We start from the raw sequence: 19,377 nt of genomic DNA on the forward strand, positions 1-19,377 counted from the left end.
TAACACATGAAGATAGAAAGTGTCAGTAAGACTTATAGTGGCCTCAAATTGAGAATCTCATAGAGCTAACAATAGCAAGTAAATCCAAAGTTATAACTGTCATTCCAGTGAGACCCATTCAGGAATTCTAGAATCTGAAAATGGCCCATAATCATAAGTAATACATATGTTGTTGCATCTAGGCAAATTAGAATTTATTCCATGAAAATAACTAAGAGTTACTTAATCCCCTTCTTAAAAAAGAAAGAATATTTTCACAAAATTTTTAAAATTACATTTTCATGTTTTCTACACATAAACATAACTTTAAAAAAAAGAAGAAGAAGCACTTAATTGACATGTTTTGGGAAGATATGTCTTGAACCATTAAATTCCTTTGGCAACTGACAAAGAATTTAACAACATACTACACTATTGCGTGCTGACAGTGAACATTGGTTATTACACTCCAATTAACAATTATTCAACTCATCATAAATCTATCTTTCAGCCAGCTGAAAATTAATATTTAATTTAGAAATGTTTTGGTATTCTTACCAATTCACCTTTTTCTCAATGCACTTTAATTCATCAGTATCGTTTTTGCATAGGCTTTTAGTATGTGCCTTAGTGTATAGAAATGATTTGTGGCTGCAAGCAGAACTTGTAATTGCTACATAAGGCAATAATTCTCTTGAATATTTAATTATTTTTAGAATTTTTATGCTTGTGATTCTGAATAATATTTATTCACTCAAGTTAGACTTTGGTATTTTATTTGCAATAATTGTAAAAATAAACAAGTTAAGTGCTAATTGCTTATCTTCTAGTTGCTCATAGTTGTGCTAGTACATCAGAGAGCTTTCATAGAATGATTAAGAGATAATATATAACCAGCAATTCTACTCTTAAGAATGTGCCTAAGAAATATGAGCACATGTGTCCACAAAAAAAAAAAAAAAAATGCTGTATTTGTAATATTCCCGAACTGGAAACAACTGAAGTATCAATCAACAGAAAAATAAATAAATAAATTATGGTACTACATATTTACATGATTGAATATCAAATAAAAATTTAAAATAGAACAACTATTTTTAATTATTTATTTTTTTAAAGTGAGAAGCGGGGAAGCAGAGAGATAGATTCCTGCATGTGCCCAACCAGGATCCACCTGGCATGCCCACCAGGCGGCGATACTCTGCCATCTGGACCGTTTCTTCGATGTAACCAGAGCCATTCTAGCACCTGAGGTGGAAGCCATGGAGTCATCCTCAGCGCCCAGGCCAACTCTGCTCCAACGGAGCCTTGGCTGCGGGAGGGGAAAAGAGAGAGAAAAAGGAGAAAGGGAAGGGTGGGGAAGCAGATCAGCACTTCACCTGTGTGCCCTGGCTGGGAATCAAACTCAGGACATCCACACGCCAGGCTGACACTCTACCACTGAGTCAACCAGCCAGGGCCGAACAACTATCTAATCACACGATACTGTGGATTTATCTCAAAAACATTACACCAAGTGAAAGAAATCAGCTATAAGAGAGAATACATTGTGTCATTCCATCTACATGAAGCTCAATAAAATAAATGATAGTAGCAAAGCTAATAAATGATGATAGGAATCAAAATAGTGTTTAATTCTAGAAGGGGAATGGAGATCAACAGAGAAAAAGTACAGAGAAACTTTCTGGATTGATGGATTTTTTTCTATCTAATTCTGTGTGGTGATTACACAGGGGTGTAAAATCCTAAAAATGTATCAAACTGAACACTTCATCTTTGTCTATTTTACTATACTTCAATAAACAATTATCACTCTGAATGTCTTTTTTGTTCTGTTCTGTTTTTAAAGAGAGAGAGAGGGAAGGGGGAAGGAGCAGGAAGCATCAACTCCTATATCCAAGCAAGCCCAGGGTTTCAAACTGAAACCTCAGTGTTCCAGGTCAAAGGGTTTTTTAAAAAAGATTTTTATTTATTCATTTTAGAGAGGAAAGAGAGAGAGAGAGAGAGAGAGAGAAGGGGGAGGAGCAGGAAGCATCAATTCCCATTTGTGCCTTAATCAGGCAAGCCTAGGGCTTCGAACTGGCAACCTCAGCATTTCCAGGCCAATGCTTTATCCACTGCGCCACCAACAGTCAGGCCCAGGTCAAAGTTTTATCCACTGCGCTACCACCAGTCAGGCCTGAATGTTTTTTTTTAAACACAACAGTTTGTTTTGCAGCTATCTCCACGTTGATGCACCTAGGCCTAGTTCATTATTTTAACAGTATCTATTTAAAGAAAAGACGATTTATGCTCTGATAGAGTTTGGCTTGGCTGATGGGTATGTTGGCATAACATTAACTACTGCAACAAATAAGCTTTCATGTTTTAGTGGCTTACCACAAAAGAAGTTGATTACTCAATCACTGTAACAGTTCAATGTGAGTCTTCTCGTTTCCTCTGTGTGGTGATTAATGGACCCTGGTTCCTTCCAGCTTGTGGCTTGCTAGTTCCCGCCCAGGGGCCTCAGAATCTTCTAACTCCTGTTGGAAGACAAGGAGAGAGAAAGAATATAATTAGGGAATTTTCTAGTTTTCTAGCTGATGACATGCCTGTTTTATTTAGGCCTCATATACATATTTAATGTATTGATTGATTTTAGAGAGAGAGGAAGGGAAAGAGAGAGAGAGAGAAAGAAAGGGAAACATTAATTCATGGTTCTACTTATTTATGCATTCATTAGTTGATTCTTGCATGTGCCCTGACTAGGTGTTGAACCCACAACTTTGCTGTGTGAGGAGGGTGCCCAGCTGAACTATCCAGCCAGGGCCTAGACCTCTTCTGATCATTGCAGTGTATAGCAGCCCCACAAGCAAAGAACTAGAGAGATATCTCATGACCTCTAGAACATGTCCGGCCCCGTGACTTCCTCTCCTGCTTACAACTAGCGTGATGGGCTGCTTATGAGTACATCCAGCCTCTGCGACAAGTGTCTGGGACTGAGCTTGAGCAAATTATTTAACAATCCTATGTCTCAGCTTCCCCACATGGAAAATGAAGTGTGTAATAATGCTGCTTCACAGAGTTCTTAGGCAAACGTTTAAAAATATGTGAAGTATTTAGACTAATGCCTGATACATAACGCAAGCTTAATAAATGTTAGCTGTATTACATACTCCTTGTCATAACCAGCCGTGCTAGATTGTCTACTGCACCTCCAACATACTCTAGGCTTCTACTCTGGCAAACGATGGAGTTCTTTTCCCAGGGCCAGCTTAATGAGCATGCAATCTGTGCAGCTGCCAGTGCCCCCTGCTCAGAAGGGCCCCGTGCTCCAGGCCTGACACCAAGTTTAATGCTCAGTGTCTACCACCTTGAGATTCCTAGTGATTGTATCTTGGAAACAGTGTCTTGTAAGTGACATCTGATGGGACAATGGAGCATGTGTGTGAGCAGAAGTGACGCACTCAGTACATATGCCCACGGCTGCTGTTCGCTTCTCCATTCATCTACAGCATTCTTGATGCCCCATGAGCACAGAATTCCAATGGTCCCATGATGCAGGAGAGGTCAGCAAAACTCGAACTGAGTACAAGGTGAGCATGTTACGTGTTTTCCATTCTGAACAGAACTTGCTCTGAACGCAAAGAAAACAACAACCAAGGGACTCTGTCATGCCCTCTCTTACTTGGTACTTCCCTGTACCGGCTAACCATTTACTCTGAAAACGACAATGAGGGACAGGGGAACCCATAGTTCCTTTTCCTTTCAGTCCTTCCTTACTCCTCAGTGCAGTAAGTCAAAGAGAGAGTGGTGGTAGAATGAGCACATAACAAGGAGTTAAATAAAAACAATAGCATTCGTGTTGTGCCGATTCCACAGTTCTGATAAGAACAAACCATACATGCATAAACAAACAACAAAATACCATATGCGCCCCCGAGCTAGTAAACACAGATTGTGTGATTTTGTTGATTTTGCATAGGAGTTCAGTGCACTTCTATTCGCATTAAAAACTAGCATTGCATGATGTAGATGAACAGTAAAGTTGATGCTAATAATGTTACATGTTTATTTTTCTTTACTTAGAATGGTATTAAATAGTAAGTAAAGTAAAACCCATGACAATTCCAAAGACAGAACATGGGAGAAAAGAGATAGCTTTATATTTTGTACCATTAGTGGTACGTCTTTCCTGCTTTCTGAATAAAGGACCCCGCATTTCATTTTGCACTGAGCCCTGCAACTAAGATAGCTATCTGGGTCTTTTCCTCCCCCGGACTTCTCCCAGAAGTCCCGCACAGCCACCTTCAGCTGGAAGTCTTACCCAGTCCTTCTCCCTCCATTCTTAACTTGATGGGCTATTATGGTCTCCAAGCCGGCAACCACCTCATAATTTATTTTTATATATTTCTCATTATCCTTTCACTCTGAAGTTCATCTTGGACATGCCGTTTCCCCTAATCGTGTCTTTCCTGAAGAGCAGAAACGGACTTGACATTCTTACCTGTCTGGCCATAGACCAGAATCACTGGAGTCCTCAACAGCTAAAATAAATTCCAGGGACTAATGATGAACAGAAAGAATCGGAATCTCCAGGGTTGGGTCATTTGGCTGCATAGCAACCTGAGTAGTTGTTGAATGAATGAAAGAATACCAGTGGCTCCAGTCCCTGGAGGGGTCATTCCTCTGGTACCAAATGCTCTCTAAAATCTAGTCTTTTCTTAGACTGTTCCAAGTGCTATCTAGTTCTGTGAAATCTTCTGATTTTTACCCTCATCTCATACTAACATCTTTCACTTCTTGACCTCAAGTTCTTTGTTGTATATTACTTATCTTTGACACTGAGAAATGTCTAATCAATTTTTACTTCTCTTATTAGACTCTGGTAACATGACAACATAGCAGAGTGGGGACTAGGGGTGAGGCCTTGGAGGTAAAATTTAAGGAGATGTCAAGAACCTCAGTAAAAAAGAGAAATTATATATAATTTAATGCGATATTTTTTAAATCACAATTAATGCAACCATTATCCATGATGAAAAATATGTCAAAATTTTAAATAAAGACAGGTTCGGACCCTGTACTGACACCACTGGCCTTATTCACGTCAGTCTAATCCCAGCCCTGTTGGAGCCTATGTTTTATTTGTCTTCTAACCCCAGTTGCCATTGAATGAATGAATATATGAATAAATTGTTTCCTTGAGCCAATTCATCAGCTTGATATTTATAGACCCTGGCGGTGAAGATGGCTGGCTCTGGTGAAATGTGCTCATGGGTCATGGAAACAGCTTGGTTATGTCTTCTGAAATCAGCGCGATTGGGACTGCCTTCAGTCAGGTCCCCATAAAATTCTCCTTCACTGCCCTAGTATAAAATCAGGAAAAAAAAAATTGCATGTTCTGTTAGTACCCATTCTTTACCATGCAGCCTCTAAGATGGCTCTTGGGGGGGGGGGGGGGGAGTTCAAATGGAATCCACATAGCTCATGTTTTTTTCAGCAGTGTGGCATTAAAACTGCCCTCCCCATTGTTATAAAACATTTCTACAATCACACTCATGAATTGTTTGAGTGATGCCACATTATTTATTCAACATTTTAATTTACTCTGTACTTCAGAGGTTCCCAGGCAAAATGGGATCAGAAAGGCAAAGCCATTTGAACAAAGGGAAGCAACAGTGTTTGTTATACTTCAATCTCTGTATGTTGTTTCCTACTTAAAAAGGGATTTAGCTACAAGTTATATTCAGGAAGAGAAAAAATTTAAAAATTCCAGCAGTCTTGAAGGCCTATCATCCACCTTTTGAAGCAAGATTGACATCACCACCGCCCACCCACAAACACTCACCACCAACCACACCAACACCACAACCACCATCATCACCACGCTACCACCTCCCTTTATTACAAAGTTGTTTACCCACTCTTTGGCCCTTGCCATGACCGGGTTGCCAAGAGTTGTGTGGCCTTTCAGAGCCAGTTTTTTTCCTCTGTGGCCAACTTTTTTACTCACAGTTAGCCACCAGGGGGCCCCATGTTTGGAACAAATGGTGAGACTCCACAGCTTTCCTCCAAACCAACCAAAACATCCCGGGACAACTTTGGGCGCAAAGCTAGGGAGCTTCCCTGCAAAGAACAACTCACCAGCTACAAGCCGACAAATCCTAGGGTGCAGCCTCATTACGACTAAAGAATGAAAACACGTTTGTATCGCCAAGGACCGAGGGGAAATAGGAACCGCGGAGTCTCAAGGGAGAGGCCCCTCGCTCTCGCCAGGAGTCTTGAGGTCTTCGGCTTTCTGGAAGCGCGCTGAAAACTGTGCATCAGGCGCCTGGAACAGTTTCTAATTTCCTGACAGTTGTGGCGGTTAACGCTGTCGGCAGGGATGGTGGCTTCTCGCTCCATTCCGTGGGATGCTCACCAGAAGCTGGAATAAAACACACGCCACTGGCTGGCAATCTATTGTAGAAAACTCTCCAATAAATGCTCTATGCATTGTTCAGGCAGTTGAGGATACAGACACATCATCATAGCTCTCTCACTTTGTTATACAAATGAACCTGTCTATTGACGAATGAAGTCGGAATTACTTTAATATTATATATAGTAAAATAATTGCATCCTGTCGTCAAAACAGTTTTGTTGCAACTATAGCTTCATAACGACTATATTTCAGCTTTTGGAGTACTCGGTATTTTTTAACAGGTATTCTTCTAGCGCAGAACGCTTCATTTTCTCCCAATCTGAACCTTTGGCCTTCAGGATTTATGGGGCAGGGGTACGGAGGGAAAAGAACACTTTAGACACCCATATTTGCCTGGGCAGAACTTTCAAGAGTATACATTATTTTTTCTTCCGGTTTTATTTGTACATATCCAAGGCAAAGACAAATCAATAGGGCGGCCCTTCAGGAACCTGTAGAGTGTCAAACCCCTCGTACACATCTCCCAGGATATGCATAATGGTGTGAAGGGGTGTCTACTTCAAGGGCAAGCCAGGGATTTTCCAAGCTCTCGTTCCTGGGGTTGGTGATGGTAAGAGAACACCAGACCCCGCGGCGGTGGGAGGCCCCGGGAGGAGCCAGGACGCGGTGTCAGCCCGCCACGCGCCACAAGTGGTTTGGCGAAAAAGGGAGGAGCGCGGCCCGGACGGGCAAAATAAAGCCCAGACTTCTGGAAGTCACCTCCTCCCCGTCCCCATGTCCTTCGTTCCCATTCCTTCCACTTTGCCTAGTAGAGGAATGATACCGAAACCCGACCCTCTGTGCTCACGCAGCCCGGTGGGTGGACGCGCTGCCACCAAAAAAGCACTGCAACATCGCCACCCGAGCGAGGGCACCCTGGGCGGAAGGCACTGCCGGGCCTGGGAGGAGGGGAGCGGCCGAACCTAGGGAGGCAGGTGTGGAGGCGGCCATCCGAGGCGGTGCGTGCCTAGGGAGCCGGGCAGGGGTACGCGAGCCCGGAGTGGCCGACGGGTCCCAGAGCCCGCTGAGGGCCGGGCGGGAGCCAGACAGGGCGCGTCGGTGCCAGCCGGGCCGCCCGGGCGGCGGCGGCGGCGGGACGTGCAGCCGGGAGGCCATTTCCTCGCTGCGCCCCTGGCGGAGTCGGCTTTGCCTGCTCTGGGCTGTTGCCACCGTGCGAGCCGACCGCCGGGAGGGCCGGAGGGGAAACCAGGTCACCGGTTCGCAGACGCACCGCGGAGCGTACGCCCGGAGCTCGGTGGAAGACAGCGCCCGGGGAGCGGACCGGGGCGGGCCAGGCGCGCGGGGGGCCGGCAGAGGCGGGGACTCCGGTGCCCCGGCCGCACTCGCTTCCTACGCCTATAAAAGTGGAGTGGCAGGGGAGGGCCGGCGCGGCCCTGGCGACGGCCGCCTCTCTTCGCCCAAAGAGTTGACATTTTGCAGGACTCGCGCGACGTCCCGTCGCCGGCGCTCCCCGGGACCCCGCCGCCGGGAGGAGGGGGCGGAGGAGGGTGGAGACTGCGGGGCTTGGCCAAGGAAGGCGCACATCCTCGGGCGGGCGGCCGTGACGCGGCGGGGATTAACTTTGCATGAATAATGTGAGTGCGCTTGGAAAGGAGACCTTCTGCTCGCCGGGCTCGGGCGAGCGCCCGCCGGCTGCCTTCCCCGGGCAGGGGCGCCCAATCCGGCCGGCTCCAGGGCACACTGGTAAATTGGCGCGGGGGCGGGGGTGAGGGCGGGGGGGGGGTGTCGGGGTGGGAAAAGTGGGCAACAGTTCCAGATGTCCAGAAGGGTGGGCAGGATGGTGACGGGGCTGTCGCGGGAAACTGAAAGGGTGCCGGCGGCAGGCTGAGCGCGCGGGCGGGCGGGCGGCGGGCGTGGGTGCGTGGGGGTGTCAGCCGCCCTATTCCCAGCCTCCGCAGGGCTCGTGTGCGCCCCGGCTCGGGGAGGAGGTGCCCGGCGGTTGCTGGGGCACCGCGCGATGGCACTCGGGGAGCCACAGAGTGGGCAGTAGCAGAGCAGGGTGGCCGGGGGCCCGCGCCAGTCGCAGCGGCTCTGTTCCTCAAACCCCAACCCAGCTGTTGACAGGCTCCTTGTGAAATGGAGTTTGGCATCTTCAGCGCCGAACCGAGTGGAAGTTTCCATGATGAGGAAGTTCTGTGACACGGGGATTCGGAAAAGGTTGGCAGACACGGGGGTGCGGTTTAAAGGGACTGTGAGTCCTCCATCCCCCTTTTTTGCTCTTGCCCCGGAACTGCCGGGTTTTGGAAAGGAGAATAATCCTGGACATTGGCGTGCGCTGTGCTGGTGCCTGGCGACTTAGCTTCTCCCGCCTCCTCTGGGAGTCGGTGGCGATTTCGCTAGCCTCCTCAGTCGCGCTTCTTTGCCTGCTTCTCTTGACGCAGCATCTTCGTCTGAGTGGCCTGAAGTTGGTTCTGATACCAGGAGTTGTGCCAGCTGTGTGCTCCCCCACCCCCGCGCCACCCCTCGGAGCAGGACTAATTTGGGGGAGTTTTTTGGATTCTGCCTTTCTTAGCTAGCTGCTGTTGTCCCTTTGGGGAAGGATTTCCCAATGACCATTGTAGGATTATTATTAGTGCTAAATCTTAAGCCTTCTGATTTGTTGGGGAGAGGGAGCATGGAGTGAGTTTGTATTTACTAATTTTAAATGTATAATATTACCCAAATGGGAAATTAATTTTGAAGGACCTAGGAGTATAACAATTTGTCAAGTGAGTCAAAGAAAAGAAAAGAATTTACTTGGACAAGTTCAGACTTTCCATCCTCCCCTTTCCACACAGATTTAGGATTTGTGAAGCTTCAAACACTATCCCTAATCAGTCAATAAACTTAAAACAAAGTCTTCCTCTTGGCATAGTACGGCTCTCAGATTCTGGTAAGATTGTTTTAAAGACCTGATTTGACGTTCGAAAACATAAAGCATTCCTTTGACAGTGTATTAATATCAGAGCACAGCAATTTTTATAATGATACATGTAATATAGAGCTGTTGCACAATATCTTTACATTATTTTTGCCTTGTTCGAACACATTATAACAGTTTTAACACATTATAACCTAACATATAATATAATATAATATAATATAATATAATATAATATAATATAATATAATATAATATAATATAATATAATATGCATTGGACCACAAAGTAAAAATTTCAGTTTAGTCAAAATATTCCATGATTTATTCTGAATATTCACTGTGATTGCTCCCTGCTTCACTTCTGTCTATCACTGCTTCTGAAACAAGTCAGGGATTAGGAAACATTTTTTAAAGGTGTGTTGATGAAAAGTATTTTGAGCAATGAATGTTTTTAGGAGTTTTCATGTCACTTGGCTAATGGTTTAATGGACTCTAACAGAAATTCAATAGTAAGTGATTTATTTGGGAATATTATATGGGAAGGCATTGGTGAAAAACCATTTATTATTTGTGATTGTGAAGCAGATACTATCAGTATTTTATTTTGATGAATTTCCTAGTTTTGTTCTATATTGGAAAGGAGACCATCCATTAGTAAATATGATTTACTTTTATTTTCCAGCGAATGAAAGTAAATGGTAGTGAATATAGCCACAGAACTATTTTTGTGGAGCAATTTCTGTTGGCATTACAATTCAAAGACATACTTTTATTGATGTCGGAATATTATTTTATGAAGTAATCGACTACAGGAGCAATAAACATTCCATTTCTCCCCTACAGATTCTTTGTAGTAAATTCTGCTACAGAGATGAACTAAGACAGCTTCCTTATAATCTACACCTTTAAGAAAAGGTGATTTCTTAAAATTGCCTTAAGAATGTGTGGATTCCTTTCCTCTTCTGAGACTTTTGCAATTGATTGAAGCACAGGGTGTGGGAGCCACAAATGGGATTGCATATTTCTTTTTTTAGTAAGCTCATCTTTTTGATGGAAATCAGAGTAAAGGTGGTTGGTTTTCTTTAGCTTCTTTTTGTCATTCTAGTGTAAGATTATGTGTCACCTTCTCAAAAAGCTTTTTTTCCGTCACCACTTGAGCAAAGGCAGCCCCTCCTTCCTCCAGAGACGCTGGTTTTTGTTTCCCTGTTTGCGCCCTCTTCCTTGGTCATATTTGCATTTTGAATTGTTCATTTCAGTCGGTCCCTACTGGTTGCATGTCTCCTGTATGTCAAATATAGAGTCCATGAAAAAAAACTGCTCCCTTCACGCTCAATTCTCCAGCAGCTTGAACCGTGCTTGGCACACAGTAGGTGCTGAAAAAAATCTTTGTTGAATAAAGGAATAGTTTTGCTCAAACATTGTTCCCCCAAATACCTAAGCATCCTAAATGGGTACCAATTGAACATGCCAAGATCTGTGCCTGTATGTGTGTGTGCCATGAATATATGGGCCAATCTTTGTTTTTCTCTTTGGAAATGAAAGCTATCCCCATCTTGTACAGTGTTGAATACTGACGATGCAGGGTTATTTCTGCAAGTATTTCCTGGGCATACTTGCCTTGAGTACATGGAATTCCTCAGCAGCAGTTTGTCTTACCTGATTCCCTGAAGACTTTGACCTTCAGTACCCTGGGTTTCAGCAGAATTTGTATGAGTTCCAGAGGTATTGTCAGTGCAAAGAGTGAAATTCCAGAAAACAAATATATCACTGGGTAATAGCAACGCCTTCTCACGCAGCGGGTTCTAGCAGTGTCTTTGGCTTTGGCAGCCGTAAGAAGATCAAGGGAGCTTGGTGGTCTAGGAAAGCGGTGGTTGGCGAAGGGGTGAATGGGACTGTCAGGATCCCACACAGGATAGAAACAGCTCTCGGATGTAGGTTGGAAATAACCTGGCAGTTACCCTGTGTTATAAACTTAAATCAGTCACCTACCCCTTTGCCCCCTTTTCCACTTCCATAAACAGATTTTGAACCAGACGACTGTGGGAAATATTGCATTATCTGAGTTTTCAAGCAACTGAGCTCTGATACCCAAGGGGTTATCATCTAATGAGCTAGTCACGGGACCTCTTTAGACAATTGAGACTAAAAGGAAGTTACAATTGATGATTGTGGAGATCTGTTTTTGTATATAGAGTATCAACTTTCGGAAACATGTCTGAGTAAATACATAGTAAAAGTCCCACAGAATGATGAGACTGGTGAAAATGGTAAGGGACAAAAGATAATCAAACAGAAAGCTTAAAGTGCTTATTGCTTTTGAGTATTTAATTTAGCTATGAGCTTCTCAGTAGCCAAGTTAATAGAGAAAGAATGAGACTGGGGTGTACATTAAAGTTATAAGGATAGATCAGATAACATTGACAGAGGTCTTACTATGGCACCTGTAGTATAAGTATAGGCTCCTATGAGATATCACATCGTCTAATGGCCAATACTGGAACATCAACTCTCCACAAAATGAAGTTAAGTTCTGTATATGATCATGTCTTTCACCATCCCTAGAGGGGGAAAAATTTAGAAGGTATAATGAAGAAAAGGAACCCAGTGGGAGTTTGTCTTTGGAGCCTAAGCTTTCATGGCACAGCAGAGGAGATTCTGGCGAGTGTCCCCAAGGCAGAAATAGAGCTCAGAAAACCTAGAGGAGTGAATGGTTAACATGTTCTTTAGGCTGATGCTCTCAAATATCCGGTGTCATGACCAAGCTTTTCACTAAAGCAATCTGAGAGGACAGGCCAGCCAGGTACTTGAAAATGACACTATATAAACCTCTCTGAACAGGTGGCCTTGAGGCTTTGTGCCTTAGTCTGTCAAGTTCTTCTCTCCCTGCATAGTAATTTTTTTAAGTGTTCATTTCTGTCTCCCCCCCCCATAAATTGTGATGAGGGGTTGGGTTTGGTCATCTTGACTCTCACCTAACAAAGAATACACATGAGCACAGGGAATGGTTGTTGAAAGAATGAATCAAGGATGGTGTTTCTCTTTCTCTTCTGACGTTGATATTATCATCTTCTGACTTGGTTTTGCTCAAAGTGAACATTTGCTGCCTGGATTGCATCATATCACAGAGGAGCATTTTGCTCCAAGGATTTAGTCTAGTGTCTGAGTTGGCTGAGTAATGAGTGGCAAGCTAACTCCTTGCTTTATTTAAAGTCATTTTGATTACTTGATTTGAGTCCCCATTCATTCTACACAAATCTATGTCCCTACTACGTGCCTGGCTTTTCTAGTCATTTTGCAGCTCAGCATGTAGCCCAGTGAACTTTGAGACAATATGCATATATTAATATGAATGGATCTGCCTATTGGGGTCTCTTATATGGCTCCCTCGGTGAAATAAGGTTATTTTAATCTGAGGAAATGATTGTGTGTGGTGTCTGTAGCCCATGCACATTAGTATAAATTGCAGTGGATTTCGTCCAGGAGTCTCTTTATCCACATGGTGTGGAATTGAATATGTTTAGGCCAGGGAGTCTCTGATTAAGGATGTTCACTCTGCACTTTAAGTTCCTTAATTTATTGGTCAAATGACATTTAAGTAAGTGTTGTGTGGCGGGGGTGGGGGGGTGGAAAGGCAGTGGAGGGGAAGGGTTATCCAAATTACTGAGTACAAGTAATGTATTTCCATATCCTTCTGGAATCTGGCCAACTGGCAAAATAACATGCTTCAATGCTAATGTTGTTTTGTCCATATTGTCCTAATTTCAAGGGACTTCGCAGACTTTATGGACTGGCAGCTCTTATGCAGGATAATTTTTATTGAGCAAGAAACTGAGCTCGATTGTGAATTTAGGTATCTTTTCCAAATGGCAAATCAAGAGAGTCTGGGATTAGGACCCAGGAACCTTGACTCTGTCCCAGGAAGCATATTACAGCCTTTACATTGTGACTGTCAGACACACACCCATATATATGCATATACATATACATCACATAAGATATAGGTATATTGTACTATGTAATGTATATATAACAATATAATAATATTTATAATTAAGGACATATACATATGTGTGTACACATGGAGAGTGGACCGTAGATGGGGCACATATAGCAATTAGGAAAGGATTGATCTAAACTAAGTTATTTAACTTCCTAATTCCAAAAGAGAGGCTTCAAGGATTAGGGGTCCTCTTCTGTAATCAAGAACTTAGGGATTTGTTCAGAAAGTCATGAGTGATAAGCTGATTAAAGCAAAAGCTTGGACAAAGAAATGCACATTGAGAGCAGCTATGTCTTCTTAATTTGGGCAATATACTTGTGTGACCTCTGGTGGCTCAGGGATGTTTGAGATGAAGAAAGGGAAGAAGATAATCATGGCTTTAGTGGTATAGTGTAGGATCGTGACATTCAGGAGAAGCCACTGAGTATTCTTGACTCTTATGACATATGTTAGGAGTGTTCAGATATACTTTTCCTCTCTTCTTGTTTCTCTTAGAAGATTCTTTTTTCCCAGGTTTCAACAATGGTTGCACAGAATGGGTACTCAAAAATAATTATTGATAACAATCTTGACATTCTTGGGTTTGGGTTAGTTTTTTATATTTCTCTTCCATAAGCATAAATGTCTCACCTACTGGCATGTCCACATATGCAGAATCTGTCTCTGTGACAAGTATGTGACATGTTCTCACACAGAGGAAAAAAGACCTTGCTTGTCTCTGACCTCAGCTGTAGTCCCTATACCCAGTTTCCATATCTCAGGGACAATTCCACTGTCACACTGGTGTCCCAAGCCACAAATCTTGTCATCACTTTTGATCCTCCGTAATCATGAATATTTTGGTAGATCTTTATATTGTTTTAGTTGTTACATATTTTACTATTTATTTATGTTAACCTATGGCAAATTATGTTTGGGGAAATCCTGAGTTTAACAACTTAGTGCATAAGTTTTCAGAGCCTGTTTTTACGCTAATGTGCATTATGAATATCTGCAACGGAAATGCTTCCATTGTCAAAGTGTTTTGTGAGGGTGGAAAAATGATGCTAAATTTCTGTTAATTTAAAAATATTATAATCATAAAATATATACATCTATATTTTTTACTTTATTTCTGATGTTTAAATGTATTAACTTACATAAGCCAGAGAATGGTTCATTTCTGTTATATGTGTTTTTGTGGGCTTTTTTGAATTCCAGCTAAACTTTACTGTAGTTTCTATTCCACTTCCAGCATCTGGAGATCTGGAATACTGTACTTATATTTGAATGGTAGCTACAACAGGAAAAAGTAACAGGTTGTATAAATTCTATTGAAATTGCCACAAAAATCGAACCTTAAAGTTTATAAAGTTATTTTATTTCTTCTGGAGTCTATCTCTATCCATCTGTTTCTCCCTCCATCCCTCCATCCATTCCTCCACCCACCCCTTCATCCATCCACCCATCTTTCCATTTATCTATCCGTTCATCTATCCATCCACCCATTGTGTATGCACCAGGCATCTACTGAATGCCAGGTTCTATAGTAGGGGCCACGACACTATGGTAAATATTTAAAACCCCTTGCTGTAGAGATACTCAGGGTATCCTGGGACAAGCTACAGGAGTTGGTTAGTATAGGACAGTGTTTTTCGGCCTCTGAAATATTGGCATTTGGGGCCAGATAATTCTTTGCCCTGGAAGGCTGTCCTGTGTAGTGTAGGACATTTAGTATCATCACTGTGTTCTACTTAGTACTGTAGATACCATTAGTTGCCCCACACTCCAGTTGCACCAATCAAAAATGTCTCCAGGGACTGCTAAATGTCTCAGAGGAAACAAATTTACCCCCATTGAAAACCACTAGTGTTGAGTTAACAAACTATAGAAATGATCCCTGAAAGTATAGTCTTTAGTGTTGAGTTAAGAACGAGGGCTATGGAGCGGGTATGTGTAGATTCATATTCTGGCTCCACCTGGCTTTGTTGTATATGCTTAGTTTCCTCATCTGTAATATATGAAGAGTAAATAAAATATTGTAGCACTTGACCCACAGTTAAGTAATGCTAAATATTAACTATACTGTGGTCCAATTAACACTTTAACAGGCAATTACAGTATTGCTAAGTTCTATGATGGAGTAAGTACAGTGTACAGTGAGAACCCACAGTTGGAAATGGGGAGATTTCTAGGCAGTAAGAACAACATATGCAAATATACAAAGTCGAGTCAAAGTATGAAGTGTCTGGGGAATTGCAAGGACCCCAAGAATTCCAAGGAGCCCAATCATCTGACTGATGTGAAAAGGACAGTAAGTGAGGCTATTGGATCTGGTAAGAGTCACATGGTGAGGACTTTCCTAACCACAATCAGGAAGATGGACTTTGTCTTGATAACATGAAGAGAGTGAGTGTTCAGAAAACCGGATTTTTGATTTAAAAGAGTATTTTGAGGGGATCCATCTTGAGTGGGAGAGAGACTTGAGATGATGAGCCCAGTTGGAGACTCTTAAAATAATCTATCAAGAGATGGCGGCGGCTGGAACTGAGGCAGTTCTATGTTGCTATGACATCTTTGGGAACAGATTTGACTTCTCCAAGATGTGGCAAACTTTTAAAAACTTAATTCTAATAATGAATGTTCTTAGTAAGCTAGATCTGCAGTTAGGGAGATTTCAAGTTTAATTTGAAATAAGATGACATGAAGAGTCTCCTTAAAATGTTTTCAAATGAAGCTTAAAGACCATCTCACAGCCTATTTGTAGCTGAATGTTACTCGAGTTTCTCTACTATTGTATATACATGCCTACAGTTCCTGTGTCAGACAGAAATATACTTCTACACATCGACATTAAATTAACATTGTGGTGTTGAGATTTATTATTTAATATAGTGTTGATTTTCTAACAATAGGGATTTTCTTCTTTAATGATCAGAATTAGAACTAGTGGAGAATATGAATGAATAAATGAATGAATGAGTGTGATAGTATGTAAATACCACCTAATTAAGAGTAAAAATATTTGGACAAGTCTCTTGACTTATCTGAACTTTAGTTTTGTTAAGTCATAGAATGGTAGGTGTAGATAAGTTAGATCATCTCAAAGTAATCCTCAGTACAGAGGTTGGCAAACAACATGGTCTATAATAGTTTATATAATATTTTCATCTCTTCAGGATATACAGTCTCTGTTGAGGCTACTCAACTCGGCTCTTGTAGTATGAAAGCAGCCATAGATAATATGTAAACAAACGGGCATGGCTGCATACCAATAAAACTTTATTTAAAAAGCAGATGGTGGATTGTATTTTGCTAACCCCTGCTAGCCCAGCAGGAGGTCAATAGGAATATAATGCAGACCACATATGTACTTCAAAATTTTCTAGTAGCCACATTATAAATAAGTAAAAAGCAACCAGTGAGTTTAATTTCAATAAAATATTTTATCCCACCCAATATATTTAAGATATTATTAACATGTAATCAATAGAAAAGTATTAATGAGATATTTTACTTTTTGTATTTTCTGTTAGTTTTTATTGACTTTATTGGTGTGGCATTGGTTAATAAAAGTATATCGTTTTCAGGTGCACAATGCTAGAATACATCATCTGTATATTGCATTGTGTGTTCACCACCCCAAGTCAAGTCTCCCTCATCACTGTTACTTCTTGTAATTAATCTTAAGTATGTATTTCGTGTGTATTTTACACTTGCAGCACATCTTAACTTCAACTAGCCCCATTTCAAGTGTTCAACAGCCATTTGTAGCTAATAGTTACTTGTAATTGTAGCAACTCAACTTTAACCTTAAAAATTTATAATCCTGTCAAGTCTGTACAAAATCACTTATGTGATTTATTTCAAGTGGTTGGGACACTTTCTTTTTCTTGCCACATATATTGGTTAGGAAAACACTATACTTTGAAGTAAAAAATGCACAGTGACTCAAAAACTAAAAATTGATTTTTTACTCATGTGAAGTTGAAAATTGCTGATTTTGATTGATGGGTGGCAATGTTCCACAGGGTTCAGGGGGAGCCTCAGTACCTTTGGTCTTGGGCTGCTCCATCTTTAGCTCATGGGATCCAAGGTCAAGTGTTCATTGCCTAGGCCAGGGGTCCCCAAACTATGGCCCGCAGGCCGCATGCGGCCCCCTGAGGCCATTTATCCGGCTCCCGCCGCACTTCCGGAAGGGGCACCTCTTTCATTGGTGGTCAGTGAGAGGAGCATAGTTCCCATTGAAATACTGGTCAGTTTGTTGATTTAAATTTACTTATTCTTTATTTTAAATATTGTATTTGTTCCCATTTTGTTTTTTTACTTTAAAATAAGATATGTGCAGTGTGCATAGGGATTTGTTCATAGTTTTTTTATAGTCCGACCCTCCAACGGTCTGAGGGACAGTGAACTGGCCCCCTGTGTAAAAAGTTTGGGGACCCTTGGCCTAGACCACTGAGGGGGAAAAACTCAGAGGCTCCCTAACCAGCTTGACTTTGAAGTGACACAGTATCATTTTGCTCAAATTCCACCCATGGGAAGGAATCACGTGTCCCCTCCCCCCAAAATGAAGCAGGGTGAGAAAGATAGTTCCTACAGAGCAGCCTCTTCTTAGTGTTGACTTTATAATATAGAATGGAGAGCAAGAATTACTGTATTTGGTGAACTGTCTTGGCCACGCTGTACTGCTCTGTTTCTTAATCTCGTCACATCACTTTCTTGTTTGTGAAAGGCATTGTCAAGGGATGGGAACATCTTAAAGCAATGAAGTAACTCAGTTCTATTTTTTAGTACAATACCACGCTCTTATCTAACCTAATTGTTTTCTCACTTCCTTCTTACTCTTATGGGGCTGTCTTCAATCTTGCTAGCCCTGGTGTTTCCTTTTCATCTTTGACCGTTATTTTAATTGTCTTGAAGGATCAATGTTGGTCCTAATATGCACATAGTATTGGGAGCTTGTGATCAATCCTGGTATCACTGGCATATCACTCATATGCTGATTTATTTCAAAAGGGAGATAGATTTTAAGGTAGAGTTATTAGGGATCAGAGGCCAGAGCTGATTCTTGGTGTGTTGACAGAGAGGTATTGAAGCCATTTTTCTGGAATAATTTTTCAGAGGTGTTAGACCAGCGGTTCTCAACCTGTGGGTCGCAACCCCGGCGGGGGTCAAACGATCAAAATAGTGACCCTGTGTTTTGGTCGTTCGACCCCTGCCGGGGTCGCGACCCACAGGTTGAGAACCGCTGTGTTAGGCTATTTAAATAAATGACTCATTACATAATATGTTGACTAGAAATACCACTTTTTCTCATATTTATCCTTCTTATCATTGCTTACTCTAATAGGGAACCCTCTTTTTTTTGTTGTTGTTCTTTTCTTCCCTCCCCAAATTATCAACATGCTTTATCAAATATTCAACCAGGTCTATAGAAGTACCTTCCATAAAGGGAATTTAAGACGGTCATGAATAATAGAAGTAAAGTAAGTGAAAAGAACAAAGAAAATTTTCCTCTAACTATACATATTTTATCTTTCTGGAAAACCTTACCATTTAATTATTATTAAAATGTCTTATTCTAAGAAGTAAGAAAATGCAAAGAGCACATGCCTTTTGGATTATCAAGAAATAAGACTAACCAATAATAAGAAGTGTCATTATGAGGACGCATTTAAAAAAAAAAGAAATAATTGTATGCCTTTGTATTAGCCTAGATAAGGCTGTGTTCAACTCCACAAGTCTATTTTTTATAAAATATCTGCAATATTTTATGAAAATTACAATTTGCACTATTAAGAAGAAGTTAATCCTGACAAATGCCTCTCAGGTACAGAATTTAGCTAATCCTTGATATTTTATAATAGGGGAGAAATCATTCTCTCAATTATTTCCAATTTATTCCTGGCTCATCACTAGTGCATCTGGGGCTCAGGGTATCTTACAGTGTAGGTGGCAGTAATGTTTTATTTTAAACTCCGGTGAGAGAGCAGGGTTTGGACAAGTGTGTTGAAGGGAAGATAGAGGTTAGGGAACCGGGGTCCTGGATTGATGGAAAGCTGGGATGTTGGGGAGAGAGATCAGGGGG

At 41.8% G+C, this 19,377-nt stretch overlaps 2 protein-coding genes across 9 annotated transcripts in view; one reads left to right on the plus strand and one right to left on the minus strand.

The window, feature by feature from the left end:
* Positions 1 to 1,112: 1,112 nt before the first annotated feature.
* On the minus strand, positions 1,113 to 8,535 carry LOC136313986 (uncharacterized). The gene is made up of 4 exons (XM_066244309.1): positions 7,656 to 8,535; positions 6,106 to 6,388; positions 2,359 to 2,501; positions 1,113 to 1,291 (listed from the first exon to the last, which is right to left on the minus strand). The coding sequence occupies exons 1-2, from the start codon at positions 8,533 to 8,535 to the stop codon at positions 6,285 to 6,287; spliced, it is 984 nt and encodes a 327-aa protein (XP_066100406.1). The 3' UTR covers positions 1,113 to 1,291; positions 2,359 to 2,501; positions 6,106 to 6,284.
* The window catches only part of THRB (thyroid hormone receptor beta), a 392,197-nt gene continuing 380,143 nt past the window's right edge, over positions 7,324 to 19,377 (plus strand). For 2 of the 8 annotated variants that reach the window (XM_066245976.1, XM_066245969.1), the window contains exon 1: positions 7,909 to 8,019. The gene's annotated coding sequence lies outside the window, so the exon portion shown is untranslated. Of the gene's footprint in view, positions 7,384 to 7,908; positions 8,129 to 8,509; positions 8,603 to 19,377 lie in introns of those variants that run through there. The other 6 variants (XM_066245975.1, XM_066245967.1, XM_066245979.1 and 3 more) reach the window with 4 other exon arrangements.

Source organism: Saccopteryx bilineata, chromosome 10, assembly GCF_036850765.1.
Source record: "Saccopteryx bilineata isolate mSacBil1 chromosome 10, mSacBil1_pri_phased_curated, whole genome shotgun sequence".
Classification (NCBI taxonomy): Eukaryota; Metazoa; Chordata; class Mammalia; order Chiroptera; family Emballonuridae; genus Saccopteryx; species Saccopteryx bilineata.

What these genes read in the sequence shown, in the direction of transcription:
- LOC136313986 (XM_066244309.1), bottom strand. Translation starts at nt 8,535, where the DNA reads ATGCCAAACTCCATTTCACAAGGAGCCTGTCAACAGCTGGGTTGGGGT. An exon ending in CTCCGGGCGTACGCTCCGCG is followed by an intron (nt 6,389 to 7,655) that starts GTGCGTCTGCGA and finishes GTTTTATTCCAG; the next exon opens with CTTCTGGTGAGCATCCCACG.